The sequence below is a fragment of the Scyliorhinus torazame genome, chromosome 12, assembly GCF_047496885.1.
Source record: "Scyliorhinus torazame isolate Kashiwa2021f chromosome 12, sScyTor2.1, whole genome shotgun sequence".
In the NCBI taxonomy this organism is placed as follows: Eukaryota; Metazoa; Chordata; class Chondrichthyes; order Carcharhiniformes; family Scyliorhinidae; genus Scyliorhinus; species Scyliorhinus torazame.
This window is the reverse complement of record NC_092718.1, coordinates 221508000-221524380: the sequence shown is the minus strand read 5'-3', so window position 1 is coordinate 221524380 and position 16381 is coordinate 221508000. Positions and strand designations below refer to the sequence as shown.

At 51.2% G+C, this 16381-nt stretch overlaps 1 protein-coding gene across 2 annotated transcripts in view; it reads left to right on the top strand.

The window, feature by feature from the left end:
• Window positions 1-16381, top strand: part of LOC140387010 (Na(+)/citrate cotransporter-like) — a 126145-nt gene that overhangs the window by 98100 nt on the left and 11664 nt on the right. For both annotated transcript variants that reach the window (XM_072469983.1, XM_072469984.1), the window contains 5 exons: window positions 957-1079; window positions 5208-5423; window positions 11811-11932; window positions 14562-14677; window positions 15538-15699. In XM_072469983.1, coding sequence (XP_072326084.1) covers window positions 957-1079; window positions 5208-5423; window positions 11811-11932; window positions 14562-14677; window positions 15538-15699 — 739 coding nt within the window. The remainder of the gene's footprint in view (window positions 1-956; window positions 1080-5207; window positions 5424-11810; window positions 11933-14561; window positions 14678-15537; window positions 15700-16381) is intronic.

Below are 16381 nucleotides of genomic sequence, written 5' to 3'. Positions count from 1 at the left end.
GAGGGGACGTGCGCAGATGCCCTAGGGAGGGTGAACGCTTCCTCTTCGTGCGCGAGGCTCAGCCTCATACAGTTTAAGGTGCTGCACAGGGCACACATGACCGGGACAAGGATGAGCTGGTTTTTTGGGGGTGAGGACAGGTGTGTTAGGTGCTCAGGGAGCCCAGCAAATCACACCCAAATGTTCTGGGCATGCCCAGCGCTGGAGGAATTTTGGAAGGGCGTAGCGAGGACGGCGTCGAGGGTGGTAGGATCCAGGGTCAAACCGGGCTGGGGGCTCGCAATATTTGGGGTTGTAGGTGAGCCGGGAGTGCAGGAGGCGAAAGAGGCCGATATTCTGGCCTTTGCGTCCCTGGTAGCCCGGCGAAGAATTCTTCTTCAGTGGAAAGATACGAGGCCCCCAAGCGTGGAATCCTGCATCAACGATATGATGGGGTTTATTAATTTGGAAAAGGTGACATTTTCCTTAAGGGGATCGGTGCAAGGGTTTTTCAGGCAGTGGCAACCGTTCTTAGACTTCCTGGCAGAACGGTAGACAATGGTCAGCAGCAGCAGCAACCCGGGGGGCGGGGGGGTTGGTAGGTTCTATTTTATTATTGTTTGTCTATACTGGGGGATCTGAGGGGTGTATATATTTGCTATGTTTGCTATGTGTTTCGGGGTGTTAATATATTATTTATGTATAGGGGGGAGGGGGGCACGGGGTTGTTTTGTTTTGTGTTTCATTCTATTGGGTTCCTTTTACATTTTGTTGTTGATATTTGGTGAAAACTTTAATAAAAATTATATATTTTTTTAAAAAGAGAAGGTTATTGGGAGGTTTTCACAGTAACCTCATTGCAGTGTGAATGCGAGCCTACTTGTGACTGTAATAAAGATTGTTCTGATTATTATTGTATGAAAGAATGCGAGTCTTTTTAAAGATTTTGTATTGAAGTTGTGTTTGTGGTTTTCAAGGATATATCCGGAGAACGGAGATGTGATTAATTTTGCCTCGTGGTTCGGATTCTCGTTTCCCCACATGCTGATTGTTTTCGTTCTCTGCTGGCTGTGGCTGCAGGTTTTATTCCTGGGAGTCAAGTAAGTGGCTGGTTTTTTTTCAGGACTCTGAATGGTTTAATGCTGCTCTGGCACTGCGGGTGAATCAGCCCGACATAGCCAGTTATAGAACTGTAGAAGTAAATTGCAACAACAACTTGCATTTATATTGCACCTAGAATAAACGATTTGGCGGAAAATGTAGCTGTTCTGATTAGTAAGTCCGTGGATGTTGGAGTGGCAGGTAGTGTTGAGGATTGTCAGAGGATACAGCAGGACATAGATAGGCTGGAGACGTAGGCAGAGAAATGGCAAATGGAGTTTAATCCGGACAAATGTGAGGTAGTGCCGCACTTGGAGTATTGCGCACAATTCTGGTCGCCACACTACCAGAAGGATGTGGAGGCTTTGGAGAGGGTGCAGAGGAGGTTTACCACAATATTGCCTGGTCTGGAGGGTGTTAGCCATGTGGAGAGGCTGAATAGACTCGGACTGCTTTCATTAGAAAGACGGAGGTTAAGGGGCGACCTGATAGCGGTCTACAAGATTGAGGGGCATGGAGAGAGTGGATATGAGGCACTCTTTCCCAGGGTGGAGGGGTCAGTCACCAGGGGACATGGGTTTAAGGTCCCCGGGGCAAAGTTTAGAGGAGATGTGCGAGGCAGGTTTTATACGCAGAGGGTGGCGAGTGCCTGGAACGCGTTGCCAGGAGAGGTTGTGGAAGCAGATACATTAACGGTGTTCAAAAGGCATCTTGACAAACAGATAGGGAGGGTTGTCATAAGAATGTCACTTTAAGAAATGGTAGTCTGCTAAAGTTACTGCAGTGATGTCAGAGTGTGGGTGGAGCTGAGCTCTGGCTCTGCTTTTTAGTTTCACTTTGAGAAAAGCTTGGGTGTGACTGTTTTTTTGGTTTGGTTTCAGTGTTGGAGCTGCAGTCAGCCAGAGAAGGTGTAACGCTCTCTCTGCCATGTAAAGACTATCTCTTCATCATTTGGTGAATTCAGAGTGATAACTGCTCTCAGTAGTGAATTTAAACCTGATGTGCTTCTGTTAAAAGTTTTTTTTAAAGTCTTATGGATGTTAAAAGGAAAGTAAGGATTACTTAGTGTTGTATTCTTTGGGGGGTTGTATTTGAATTAATGGTTGCTAAGATGTTCACTATATGTTTTTAAAAGGTTAACTTGAGTTCATAGAATGAACATTGTTTTGCTTTTAAAAATACTCTTCGATTTCTGCTGTCCCACACCTGTAGAGTGGGCCGTGTGCTCCCCATACCACAATCTAGTAAAAGTTGTGGGTCAGTGAACTCCATGATACAGTTCTCTAAACCCTGGCCCATAACAGGGTATAGAGGGATACGGCACAAGGAAGGGATGAAGGATTTGGCCAAGGTTGGTATCATGACCGGTACAGGCCTGGAGGGCCGAAGGGCCTGTTCCTGTGCTGTATTGTTCTTTGTTCTCTTTGTTCTTTGTTCTAGAATGTTGAATAACATCCCAAGATGTTTCACTGCAGTGATTATCAAACACAATTTTGCACCAAGTCACCTAAGGGGAAATACGTTAGGACATGTGACCAAAAGTTTGGTTATAGAGTCGGGGTTGATGACATTCCTTTAAAGGAGGAGAGAGAGGGGTAGAGTGTGGAAATTCCAGAGTGTAGGGTTGAACACAAAGCAGGGTGGGATGCACAGCGCAGTGATTATAGTCGGGGCCTTGGGCAGGAGGTCAGGGTGAGAGCAGCACAGAGTTCTGTGTGGGAGGTAGAGGTGAAGGATATAGAGGTGACTACACAATGGTATGAAGGAAGCACATTCCAGCAGCACCTACTACTGCTGCCCCCTCAGGCAGCAACATTGTTCCTTGGAAAGTGATCCACATTTATTCCCACCACTTTCAAAGCAAGAGGACCATCAAATCCCAGCCTGAGAGAGATCTCCCATCCCTGCTGCAAAGATCCTGGGAAAATCTCCCATCCCTGCTGCAAAGATCCTGGGAAAATCTCCCATTCCTGCTGCAAAGATCCTGGGAAAAACTCCCATCCCTGCTGCAAAGATCCTGGGAAAATCTCCCATCCCTGCTGCAAAGATCCTGGGAAAATCTCCCATCCCTGCTGCAAAGATCCTGGGAAAATCTCCCATCCCTGCTGCAAAGATCCTGGGAAAATCTCCCATCCCTGCTGCAAAGATCCTGGGAAAATCTCCCATCCCTGCTGCAAAGATCCTGGGAAAATCTCCCATTGTACCATGGCCACAAATCCTGCAAACAGCAATAATGACCCGTTTGCACCATTTTCCTGGTAAATAAACCATCCAATGGGAGGACCTGAAACTATCAATGAAATGAATGATGCCAAATTTAGGTTTTAGGGACAACGTTTCAGGCCTCCTGTTGATGGGAATCGACTGAACACAAAGTTCAGTCTTCAGGCTAGCTAAATGATGCAAAGTCAGAAAACATGATTCAGATTCCAGGTAAATTAAAGCTTCTAACCCTGTGCTGTACCTGCCCTGGGAGTGTTTGATGGGGACAGTGTAGAGGTAGCTTTACTCTGTATCTAACCCCGTGCTGTACTTGTCCTGGGAGTGTTTGATGGGGACAGTGCAGAGGGAGCTTTACTCTGTATCTAACTCCGTGCGGTACCTGTCCTGGGAGTGTTTGATGGGGACAGTGTAGAGGGAGCTTTACTCTGTATGTAACCCCGTGCTGTACCTGTCCTGGGAGTGTTTGATGGGGACAGTGCAGAGGGAGCTTTACTCTGTATCTAACTCCGTGCTGTACCTGTCCTGGGAGTGTTTGATGGGGACAGTGTAGAGGGAGCTTTACTCTGTATCTAACCCCGTGCTGTACCTGTCCTGGGAGTGTTTGATGGGGACAGTGTAGAGGGAGCTTTACTCTGTATCTAACCCCGTGCTGTACCTGTCCTGGGAGTGTTTGATGGGGGACAGTGTAGAGGGAGCTTTACTCTGTATCTAACCCCGTGCTGTACCTGTCCTGGGAGTGTTTGATGGGGGACAGTGTAGAGGGAGCTTTACTCTGTATCTAACCCTGTGCTGTACCTGTCCTGGGAGTGTTTGATGGGGACAGTGTAGAGGGAGCTTTACTCTGTATCTAACACCGTGCTGTACCTGTCCTGGGAGTGTTTGATGGGGACAGTGTAGAGGGAGCTTTACTCTGTATCTAACCCCGTGCTGTACCTGTCCTGGGAGTGTTTGATGGGGACAGTGTAGAGGGAGCTTTACTCTGTATCTAACCCCGTGCTGTACCTGCCCTGGGAGCGTTTAATGGGGACAGTGTAGAGGGAGCTTTCCTCTGTATCTAACCCCGTGCTGTACCTGTCCTGGGAGTGTTTGATGGGGACAGTGTAGAGGGAGCTTTACTCTGTATATAACCCCGTGCTGTACCTGTCCTGGGAGTGTTTGATGGGGACAGTGTAGAGGGAGCTTTACTCTGTATCTAACCCCGTGCTGTACCTGTCCTGGGAATGTTTGATAGGGTCAGTGTAGAGGGAGCTTTACTCTGTATCTAACCCCGTGCTGTACCTGTCCTGGGAGTGTTTGATGGGGACAGTGTAGAGGGAGCTTTACTCTGTATCTAACCCCGTGCTGTACCTGTCCTGGGAGTGTTTGATGGGGACAGTGTAGAGGGAGCTTTACTCTGTATCTAACCCCGTGCTGTACCTGTCCTGGGAGTGTTTGATGGGGACAGTGTAGAGGGAGCTTTACTCTGTATCTAACCCCGTGCTGTACCTGTCCTGGGAGTGTTTGATGGGGACAGTGTAGAGGGAGCTTTACTCTGTATCTAACCCAGTGCTGGCAGTTCCAGCTGTCTCTTCCAGCTGCCCTGTCAACCATGAGGATCTGCTTGAGAATCCTCAAGGAAATCTTTGGGTCCCTCCGGCTGTGATTCTCTCCTTCACACACAGGCCTTTGGTAACCGGCCTCTCCCACACCTTGGGAATGTTGGGAATCTAATGCTGCCGAGAGGTCTTTATGAGATAGGAGATCAGATCCATCAGATTGCGGTCTGAATAATGAGGATGATGTTTGTACAAGTGGCACATTTACGATCTGGGGCCTGACGTCCATGGACATCCTTCCCCATAGAGATTTACAAGCCAATAATGTCAATGGAATGGAGCTGATAAAATGATTTTGTTTTGAATCAGTTTTCGGGAGATGTGGGGATGCGGAATTCCCCGCTCCTCGAAGGAGAAGAGAGCTTACGGTGTCATTCAGAAAGAATACAGCAAGCTCGGGCCCATGAGATTTGCTGAGAAGGCTGTCCTCATCCTGTTCGTCTCTTTGGTGGTCCTGTGGTTCACTCGAGAACCCGGCTTTATCCCAGGTTGGGGAAATGTCCTTTTCGACAAAGGTGGCAGAGAGTGAGTATTGAAGACGTAGCAACACGACCCAAGGTTGGATTGTAAACGGGTAACCACATCTTCGCTCCGTTTACAGCGTGAATTTCTATCGCACCTTTCCCCAACTTAGAAAGTGCAGTCACTGTTCAAATTTGCAAACGGGGCAGCCTATTTGTGCACAGCAAGATCCCATAAACAGCATCACAAGAATGACCCAGACAATCTGCTTTTTATGCTTTGTCCACGAATAAATACTGACCTGAGACACTGGACAGAATTCCCCTTCCTCTTCTTCCAAGAGTGGCCATTGGATCTTTTACTTTCAGTTACGAGGTCAGACAGGGAAATTAGTTAAACATCGTGTTCAAAAGACGACACCTCTGACAGTGCAGCACTCCCTCAGTACTGACCCTCTGACAGTGCAGCACTCCCTCAGTACTGACCCTCTGACAGTGCGGTACTCCCTCAGTACTGACCCTCTGACAGTGCAGCACTCCCTCAGTACTGACCCTCTGACAGTGCAGCACTCCCTCAGTACTGACCCTCTGACAGTGCAGCACTCCCTCAGTACTGACCCTCTGACAGTGCGGTACTCCCTCAGTACTGACCCTCTGACAGTGCAGCACTCCCTCAGTACTGACCCTCTGACAGTGCGGCACTCCCTCAGTACTGACCCTCTGACAGTACAGCACTCCCTCAGTACTGACCCTCTGACAATGCAGCGCTCCCTCAGTCCTGACCCCCTGACAGTGCGGCACTCCCTCAGTACTGACCCTCTGACAATGCAGCACTCCCTCAGTACTGACCCTCTGACAGTGCGGCACTCCCTCAGTACTGACCCTCTGACAGTGCAACACTCCCTCAGTACTGACCCTCTGACAGTGCAGCGCTCCCTCAGTACTGACCCTCTGACAGTGCGGCGCTCCCTCAGTCCTGACCCCCTGACAGTGCGGCACTCCCTCAGCACTGACCCTCTGACAGTGCGGCACTCCCTCAGTACTGACCCTCTGACAGTGCAGCACTCCCTCAGTACTGACCCTCTGACAGTGCAGCATTCCCTCAGTACTGACCCTCTGAAAGTGCAGCACTCCCTCAGCACTGACCCTCTGACAGTGCAGCACTCCCTCAGTGCTGACCCTCTGACAGTGCAGCACTCCCTCAGTACTGACCCTCTGACAGTGCAGCACTCCCTCAGTACTGACCCTCTGACAGAGCAGCACTCCCTCAGTACTGACCCACTGACAGTGCAGTGCTCCCTCAGTACTGACCCTCTGACAGTGCGGCACTCCCTCAGTACTGACCCTCTGACAGTGCGGCACTCCCTCAGTACTGACCCTCTGACGGAGCAGCGAGAAGCCTATCATGGACAATAACCCCAAAGAATTTATTTTCTGCCGCAAACCAGGATACAAAGAAAACCTGGAAATGTACAGAACCCATTGGTGATCCTCGAGAACCCGAGAGTTGTAGTAGCTTCCGGGCCGCACGGTAGCACAGGAGTTAGCACTGTTGCTTCACAGAGCCAGGGTCCCACGTTTGATTCCCAGCTTGGGTCACTGTCTGTGTGGAGTTTGCACGTTCTCCCCGTGTGTGCGTGGGTTTCCTCCGGGTGCTCCGGTTTCCTCCCACAGTCCAAAGATGTGCAGGTTAGGTGGATTGGCCATGCTAAATTGCCCTTAGTGTCCAAAAAGGTTAGGTGGGGTTACTGGGTTACGGGGATAGGGTGGAGGAGTGGGCTTAAGTTGGATGATCTTTCCAAGGGCCAGTGCAGACTCAATGGGCCGAATGGCCTCCTACTGCACTGTAAACTCTATGATTCTATGCTTGTGAGGGGTTTCTGGGAGAGACACAGCCCATTGTTTAACAGGGAAATCCAGCCAAGATCAGATTTGGAGAATAAAGCTGAAACCAATCTGTTGCCGGGGGTTACCATCAGGTCTCTGAACTTGTTCTCAGTGTGGGTTGTGAGAGAGCACATTGAGTGACAACATCGAGCGCACTGCAGTCGGGTGTAACTTGGATTCAATTCAGGATAAACCACCCGGACGCTGTGCTGGGGGCATTTCCAATCCTCAGCTAAAACTTAGAAACATGTGCACAATTCCCAGACGGATTGTCTCCCATCCTGGGATTGGAATTCTGATTGGTGAAAACTCCATTTAGAAGGAGGGCAGGGTCAGAGTTGATGCTTCTCCTGGGGCTGGGATTTAACGCTTCCTCCATCCACCCCTCCACTCCATTCTCCACCTTCCCTCAATCTTCCCTCCACCTCCACTCAATTCTCCACCTTCCCTCAATCTTCCCTCAATCTTCCCTCCACCTCCCCTCCTTCTCCACCTTCCCTCAATCTTCCCTCCACCTCCCCTCCATTCTCCACCTTCCCTCCACCTACCCTCCATTCTCCACCTTCTCTCCACCTCCCCTCCATTCTCCACCTTCCCTCCACCTCCCCTCCATTCTCCACCTTCCCTCCACCTACCCTCCATTCTCCACCTTCTCTCCACCTCCCCTCCATTCTCCACCTTCCCTCCACCTCCCCTCCATTCTCCACCTTCTCTCCACCTCCCCTCCATTCTCCACCTTCTCTCCACCTCCCCTCCATTCTCCACCTTCTCTCCACCTCCCCTCCATTTTCCACCTTCCCTCAATCTTCCCTCCACCTCCACTCCATTCACCACCTTCCCTCAATCTTCCCTCCATTCTCCACCTTCCCTCAATCTTCCCTCCATTCTCCACCTTCCCTCAATCTTCCCTCCATTCTCCACCTTCTCTCAATCTTCCCTCCATTCTCCACCTTCCCTCAATCTTCCCTCCACTCTCCACCTTCCCTCAATCTTCCCTCCACCTCCCTTCCATTCTCCACCTTCCCTCAATCTTCCCGCCATCTCCACTCCATTCTCCACCTGCCTTCAATCTTCCCTCCATTCTCCACCTTCTCTCAATCTTCCCTCCATTCTCCACCTTCCCTCAATCTTCCCTCCACTCTCCACCTTCCCTCAATCTTCCCTCCACCTCCCTTCCATTCTCCACCTTCCCTCAATCTTCCCTCCATTCTCCACCTGCCCTCAATCTTCCCTCCATTCTCCACCTTCCCTCAATCTTCCCTCCACCTTTCCTCCATCCTGCACCATAAGACCAGCAGAGGTTATTCGTGTCTGTCCTTCTCAACCACGCCCCTCGCCTGAGGTGTGGTGACCCTCAGGTTAAATCACCACCAGTCAGCTCTCTCCCTCAAAGGGGAAAGCAGTCCATGGTCCTCTGGGACTGTGGCGACCTATCAGATGAAGGAGCAGAGGTAGGCCTAATATTCCTCAGCTCTGCTTTCCCGCCTTGTAACCATCACCCTTGATTTCCTTACTCATTACAATCTCCTATCACTCAGCCTTGAACAACCCAGGCTCTACGGCTCCCTACGATAAAGAATTCCACAGATTCACTCCCCTCTGAGAGAAGAAATTCCTCCTCATCTCTGTCTGAAATGGGCGACCCCTCACTCTGAGATTCTGCTCTCTGGTCCCAGGCTCTCCCACAAGAGGCCTCACTCTGAGATTCTGTCCTCTGGTCCTAGACTCTCCCACAAGACGCCTCACTCTGAGATTCTGTCCTCTGGTCCTAGACTCTCCCACAAGACGCCTCATTCTGAGATTCTGCCCTCTGGTCCCAGACTCTCCCACAAGACGCCTCATTCTGAGATTCTGCCCTCTGGTCCCAGACTCTCCCACAAGACGCCTCACTCTGAGATTCTGCCCTCTGGTCCCAGGCTCTCCCACAAGAGGCCTCATTCTGAGATTCTGTCCTCTGGTCCTAGACTCTCCCACAAGACGCCTCATTCTGAGATTCTGCCCTCTGGTCCCAGACTCTCCCACAAGAGGCCTCATTCTGAGATTCTGCCCTCTGGTCCCAGACTCTCCCACAAGACGCCTCACTCTGAGGTTCTGTCCTCTGGTCCCAGACTCTCCCACAAGAGGCCTCACTCTGAGATTCTGTCCTCTGGTTCCAGACTCTCCCACAAGACGCCTCATTCTGGGATTCTGTCCTCTGGTTCCAGACTCTCCCACAAGACGCCTCATTCTGGGATTCTGTCCTCTGGTCCCAGACTCTCCCACAAGAGGCCGCATTCTGAGATTCTGCCCTCTGGTCCCAGACTCTCCCACAAGACGCCTCACTCTGAGATTCTGTCCTCTGGTCCCAGACTCTCCCACAAGAGGCCTCACTCTGAGATTCTGTCCTCTGGTCCCAGACTCTCCCACAAGAGGCCTCACTCTGAGATTCTGTCCTCTGGTCCCAGACTCTCCCACAAGAGGCCTCATTCTGAGATTCTGTCCTCTGGTCCCAGACTCTCCCACAAGAGGCCTCATTCTGAGATTCTGCCCTCTGGTCCCAGACTCTCCCACAAGACGCCTCATTCTGAGATTCTGCCCTCTGGTCCCAGACTCTCCCACAAGAGGCCTCACACTGAGATTCTGCCCTCTGGTCCCAGACTCTCCCACAAGACGCCTCATTCTGAGATTCTGCCCTCTGGTCCCAGACTCTCCCAGAAGAGGCCTCACTCTGAGATTCTGTCCTCTGGTCCCAGACTCTCCCACAAGAGGCCTCACTCTGAGATTCTGTCCTCTGGTCCCAGACTCTCCCACAAGACGCCTCATTCTGAGATTCTGCCCTCTGGTCCCAGACTCTCCCACAAGAGGCCTCATTCTGAGATTCTGCCCTCTGGTCCCAGACTCTCCCACAAGAGGCCTCACTCTGAGATTCTGTCCTCTGGTCCCAGACTCTCCCACAAGAGGCCTCACTCTGAGATTCTGTCCTCTGGTCCCAGACTCTCCCACAAGAGGCCTCACTCTGAGATTCTGTCCTCTGGTCCCAGACTCTCCCACAAGAGGCCTCACTCTGAGATTCTGTCCTCTGGTCCCAGACTCTCCCACAAGAGGCCTCATTCTGAGATTCTGTCCTCTGGTCCCAGACTCTCCCACAAGAGGCCTCACTCTGAGATTCTGCCCTCTGATCCCAGACTCTCCCACAAGAGGCCTCATTCTGAGATTCTGCCCTCTGGTCCCAGACTCTCCCACAAGAGGCCTCATTCTGAGATTCTGTCCTCTGGTCCCAGACTCTCCCACAAGAGGCCTCACTCTGAGATTCTGCCCTCTGGTCCCAGACTCTCCCACAAGAGGCCTCACTCTGAGATTCTGCCCTCTGGTCCCAGACTCTCCCACAAGAGGCCTCATTCTGAGATTCTGCCCTCTGGTCCCAGACTCTCCCACAAGAGGCCTCACTCTGAGATTCTGTCCTCTGGTCCCAGACTCTCTCACAAGAGGCCTCACTCTGAGATTCTGTCCTCTGGTCCCAGACTCTCCCACAAGAGGCCTCATTCTGGGATTCTGCCCTCTGGTCCCAGACTCTCCCACAAGAGGCCTCACTCTGAGATTCTGTCCTCTGGTCCCAGACTCTCCCACAAGAGGAAACAGTCTCTCAGCATCGACCCTGTCAAACCCCCTGAGAATCCGATATGTCTCAATAAGGTCGCCTCTCATTCTTCTAAACTCCAATCAGTACTGGCCCAACTTTCTCAACCTCTCCTCATAAGGACGTCCCCCCATACCCAGGATTAACCCAGTGAACCCTCTCTGGACTGCCTCCAATGCCAGTATGTCTTTCCTTCGATAAGGAGACCAAAACTGTTCACAGTATTGCAGGTGTGGTCTAACTAGTATATCTAGTATAACTGGTATGAGTTGTATAATTGGTGCCTAGTATAGTTTTAGTAGGACTTCCCTACTTTTATACTCTATTCTCTTTGAAATAAAGGCTTACATTTCATTTGCCTGTCCCCTTTATCTATCCTGCTGTTACCACCTCACAAAGTTTTAATAAACTTGTCGGGTGTGATTTCCCCTTCATGAACACTCTGCTTCTTTATATTATGTACGTCTGAATACTCTGCCAGGACATCATTTACGCCCCAGCAACACCCTCCAACTACCCACCATCCACAATACTCCCACCACCCTCAGCCCTCCCTCCATTCTTCCCCTCTTTCCACCCACCCTCCTTTCACCCTCAGCCCTACAACACTCCATCCTCCCCTTCCCTCTCATCATCCTCCCTCCGCACTCCCTCCATTCTCCACCCTCCACCCTCCCTCAAACCTGCCTGTGATTTTTACAAATGGCAACTGATGTTCGATCCAATGCTAAATCTCAGATGAACAGATTTCTGTTCACCAAAACGGTCAATGGCACGAGGAAAAGGTGCCTCTGCGGAGTCAGATCACACGTCGCACTCAAGGGGCTGAATGGCCACCTCCTGTTCTGATGGTCCGTTTTAATTTGGTGCAGTGTGACGGAGCCAAGGTGGGGGAGCGTGTCTGTCCCAGGCCCACACTTCACTCTAACCAACTCTTGTTTGCCTCAGATACGTCAGTGATGCCACCGTCGCCCTCTTCGTCGCTTTCCTCATGTTCATCGTCCCATCACAGGCACCAAACTTTAAACCTTGGAAACAGGACAAGGAAAGCTCAAAGGAGAATGGGTCAGGTATGTTTCCAGGACAGGTACAGCACGGGGTGAGATAGGGAGTAAAGCGCCCTCTACACTGTCCCCATCAAACACTCCCAGGACAGGTACAGCACGGGGTTAGATACAGAGTAAAGCTCCCTCTACACTGTCCCCATCAAACACTCCCAGGACAGGTACAGCACGGGGTTAGATACAGAGTAAAGCTCCTTCTACACTGTCCCCCATCAAACACTCCCAGGACAGGTACAGCACGGGGTTAGATACCGAGTAAAGCTCCCTCTACACTGTCCCCATCAAACACTCCCAGGACAGTTACAGCACGGGGTTAGATACCGAGTAAAGCTCCCTCTACACGGCCCCCATCAAACACTCCCAGGACAGGTACAGCACGGGGTTAGATACAGAGTAAAGCTCCCTCTACACTATCCCCATCAAACACTCCCAGGACAGGTACAGCTCGGGGTTAGATACAGGGTAAAGCTCCCTCTACACTGTCCCCATCAAACACTCCCAGGACAGGTACAGCACGGGGTTAGATACAGAGTAAAGCTCCCTCTACACTGTCCCCATCAAACACTCCCAGGACAGGTACAGCACGGGGTTAGATACAGAGTCAAGCTCCCTCTACACTGTCCCCATCAAACACTCCCAGGACAGGTACAGCACGGGGTTTGATACAGAGTAAAGCTCCCTCTACACTGTCCCCATCAAACACTCCCAGGACAGGTACAGCACGGGGTTAGATACAGAGTAAATCTCCCTCTCCACTGTCCCCATCAAACACTCCCAGGACAGGTACAGCACGGGGTTAGGTACAGAGTAAAGCTCCCTCTACACTGTCTCCATCAAACACTCCCAGGACAGGTACAGCACGGGGTTAGATACAGAGTAAAGCTCCCTCTACACTGTCCCCACCAAACACTCCCAGGACAGGTACAGCACGGGGTTAGATACAGAGTAAAGCTCCCTCTACACTGTTTTCATCAAACACTCCCAGGACAGGTACAGCACGGGGTTAGATACAGAGTAAAGCTCCCTCTACACTGTCCGCATCAAACACTCCCAGGACAGGTACAGCACGGGGTAGATACAGAGTAAAGCTCCCTCTACACTGTCTCCATCAAACACTCCCAGGACAGGTACAGCACAGGGTTAGATACAGAGTAAAGTTCGCTCTACACTGTCCCCATCAAACACTCCCAGGACAGGTACAGCACAGGGTTAGATACAGAGTAAAGTTCGCTCTACACTGTCCCCATCAAACACTCCCAGGACAGGTACAGCACGGGGTTAGATACAGAGTAAAGCTCCCTCGACACTGTCCCCATCAAACACTCCCAGGACAGGTACAGCACGGGGTTAGATACAGAGCAAAGCTCCCTCTACACTGTCCCCATCAAACACTCCCAGGACAGGTACAGCACGGGGTTAGATACAGAGTAAAGCTCCCTCTACACTGTCCCCATCAAACACTCCCAGGACAGGTACAGCACGGGGTTAGATACAGAGTCAAGCTCCCTCTACACTGTCCCCATCAAACACTCCCAGGACAGGTACAGCACGGGGTTTGATACAGAGTAAAGCTCCCTCTACACTGTCCCCATCAAACACTCCCAGGACAGGTACAGCACGGGGTTAGATACAGAGTAAAGCTCCCTCTACACTGTCCCCATCAAACACTCCCAGGACAGGTACAGCACGGGGTTAGATACAGAGTAAAGCTCCCTCTACACTGTTTTCATCAAACACTCCCAGGACAGGTACAGCACGGGGTTAGATACAGAGTAAAGCTCCCTCTACACTGTCCGCATCAAACACTCCCAGGACAGGTACAGCACGGGGTAGATACAGAGTAAAGCTCCCTCTACACTGTCTCCATCAAACACTCCCAGGACAGGTACAGCACAGGGTTAGATACAGAGTAAAGTTCGCTCTACACTGTCCCCATCAAACACTCCCAGGACAGGTACAGCACAGGGTTAGATACAGAGTAAAGTTCGCTCTACACTGTCCCCATCAAACACTCCCAGGACAGGTACAGCACGGGGTTAGATACAGAGTAAAGCTCCCTCGACACTGTCCCCATCAAACACTCCCAGGACAGGTACAGCACGGGGTTAGATACAGAGCAAAGCTCCCTCTACACTGTCCCCATCAAACACTCCCAGGACAGGTACAGCACGGGGTTAGATACAGAGTAAAGCTCCCTCCACACAGTCCCCATCAAACACTCCCAGGACAGGTACAGCACGGGGTTAGATACAGAGTAAAGCTCCCTCCACACAGTCCCCATCAAACACTCCCAGGACATGTACAGCACGGGGTGAGTTACAGCTCTGATACCAGTGTGGCCATTCTGCATGAATTACAGGCATTTCTGTGTTCTGGTACTTTGGGGGTGGATTAAAACTGCACCAATTAGCTTCAGTCTTTCCCAGCTGCCAGGAAGTGGTTGACATTCCTCTGATATCCTGCTCTGCATTTGAAAATACTCCTGCCCAGTGCCCCATCCATCTCCCTTTAACCTGATCACCAGGATCTTTGTTGCTAACTTAAGAATCCGATGTCAAATACATTCGAGCCGATCGCTGTGTAGAAATGATTGTGTCGGAGGAGAATGTTAATGAGATTCTTTCTCTCTGGCCAGTTAGGGAAACGACAGAGATCAGGAAACTCCTGAACTGGACCACCGTCCAACATAAGCTGCCCTGGAGCGTGGTGTTATTGCTGGGTGGCGGATTTGCATTGGCTAAGGGCTGTGAGGTAAGTCCCTGACTATTCGAGCTGTCCGCTGCCAGGAATCTAGAAAGTCAGGAGTGAAGAGAGAGAAGCCTGCGGCTGAACTGATGACATTAGAGACCAGTTCAATCGAGTCTCATCCGGATCATTTTGGGACTTTTCCCCGAGAGATAAAACTGAAAGATCTCAGAATGAAGACGTGTCTGGTTGTGTAGAATCACACAATACAGGAGCAGGCCATTCAGCCCCACTGTGCCTGTGCTGGCCCTTTGAAAGAGCTGCCCAATTAATCCCAGCCCTGTCTGCTCTTCCCTGCTAATCCTCCAACTGTTTTCTTCCCCAGTACTTCCCTTTGGGATGTTCCCGTTGACTCAGCTTGTGCCGCCCCTTCAGGCAGCTCCCTCCAGATCACAACGGCTCGGAATCTCCGCATTCAGGGCTGGTTTAGCACAGGGCTAAATCGCTGGCTTTGAAAGCAGACCAAGGCAGGCCAGCAGCACGGTTCAATTCCCGCACCAGCCTCCCCGAACAGGCGCCGGAATGTGGCGACTAGGGGCTTTTCACAGTAACTTCATTTGAAGCCTACTTGTGACAATAAGCGATTTTCATTTTTCATTTTCATTTAATTCTCTGCTCCCGCCGGTAGCGCCCCCCCACCCCCCCCCCTCCCCCCCCGCCCCAGCGGTGTTCCTGGGGGCTGGGGGCGGGGGGGCTTCAGTGACCATGGTGGGAGCAGAGAATCGCCAGTGAACGGCACCCGGTTGGGAGGCCAGAGAATCGCGCTCAACAACTCGCCGTGTAAATGGTTCAGGGTCATCACTGTTCGGGACTGGACAAGAACAGAAATACTGTCAGGGATAAAACCTTCCCACTTTTCTTTCCAGGTGTCCGGTCTATCCCGATGGCTGGGCCTTCAGTTACTGCCACTACGGAGTATCCCACAATGGGGCATTGTGGTTATCCTGTGTTTGGTGATTGCAATCTTCACAGAGTGTACCAGCAACGTAGCTACATCCACACTCTTCCTCCCTATCCTGGCTTCAATGGTACGTCTTTGCCTTCTTCATGTTGCTGTGTGTTATTGAGGGTGGAATGGGGGGAGGGCGGGGTGGGAGTTTCCTGTTATTTGGGGTCACCCAAGTTGTGGGTTTGAGTTCCACACCGGAGCTGGAGCTCGTAACGCAGACTCCAGTGTACCGAGGGAGTGAGTGCTGCATCGCCAGACCAGCCGTCCTTTGGAGAAGGACCCATCAGTCTCTTCAAGTGGATATTGAAGAGGTGGGGTTGCTTTTCTGGAAGGGGAGGATCGAATGGGCCAATTGGCCTCATTTCAACTAAATCCACCTGAAGCACAAATCAAACTTCTGATCCAACTGTTCTTTTTGTTTTTGGCCATCATTCGATGCCTATCCCTAATTGCCCTCGAGAAGGTGGTGGTCAGCTGTGTTCTTGAACTGCAGCAGCCCATGTGGTGTAGGTACACCCACTGTGCTGTTAGGAAGGCAGCTCATTTTTGTCAAAATCCACATGGACTGCAGTGGTCCAAGAAGGCAGCTCACCAGCACCATCTCGAGGGCAATTAGGGATGGTTAATAAATACGGGCCTGGCCAGCGACCCCCACATCCTGAGAATTAGCCTTTTGGAAGAAGAAATCCTTAATTTAAATCTGAACATAATCTTAAATCTCCCGCTTTGGATGAACATAAGAACTAGGAGCAGGAGTCGGC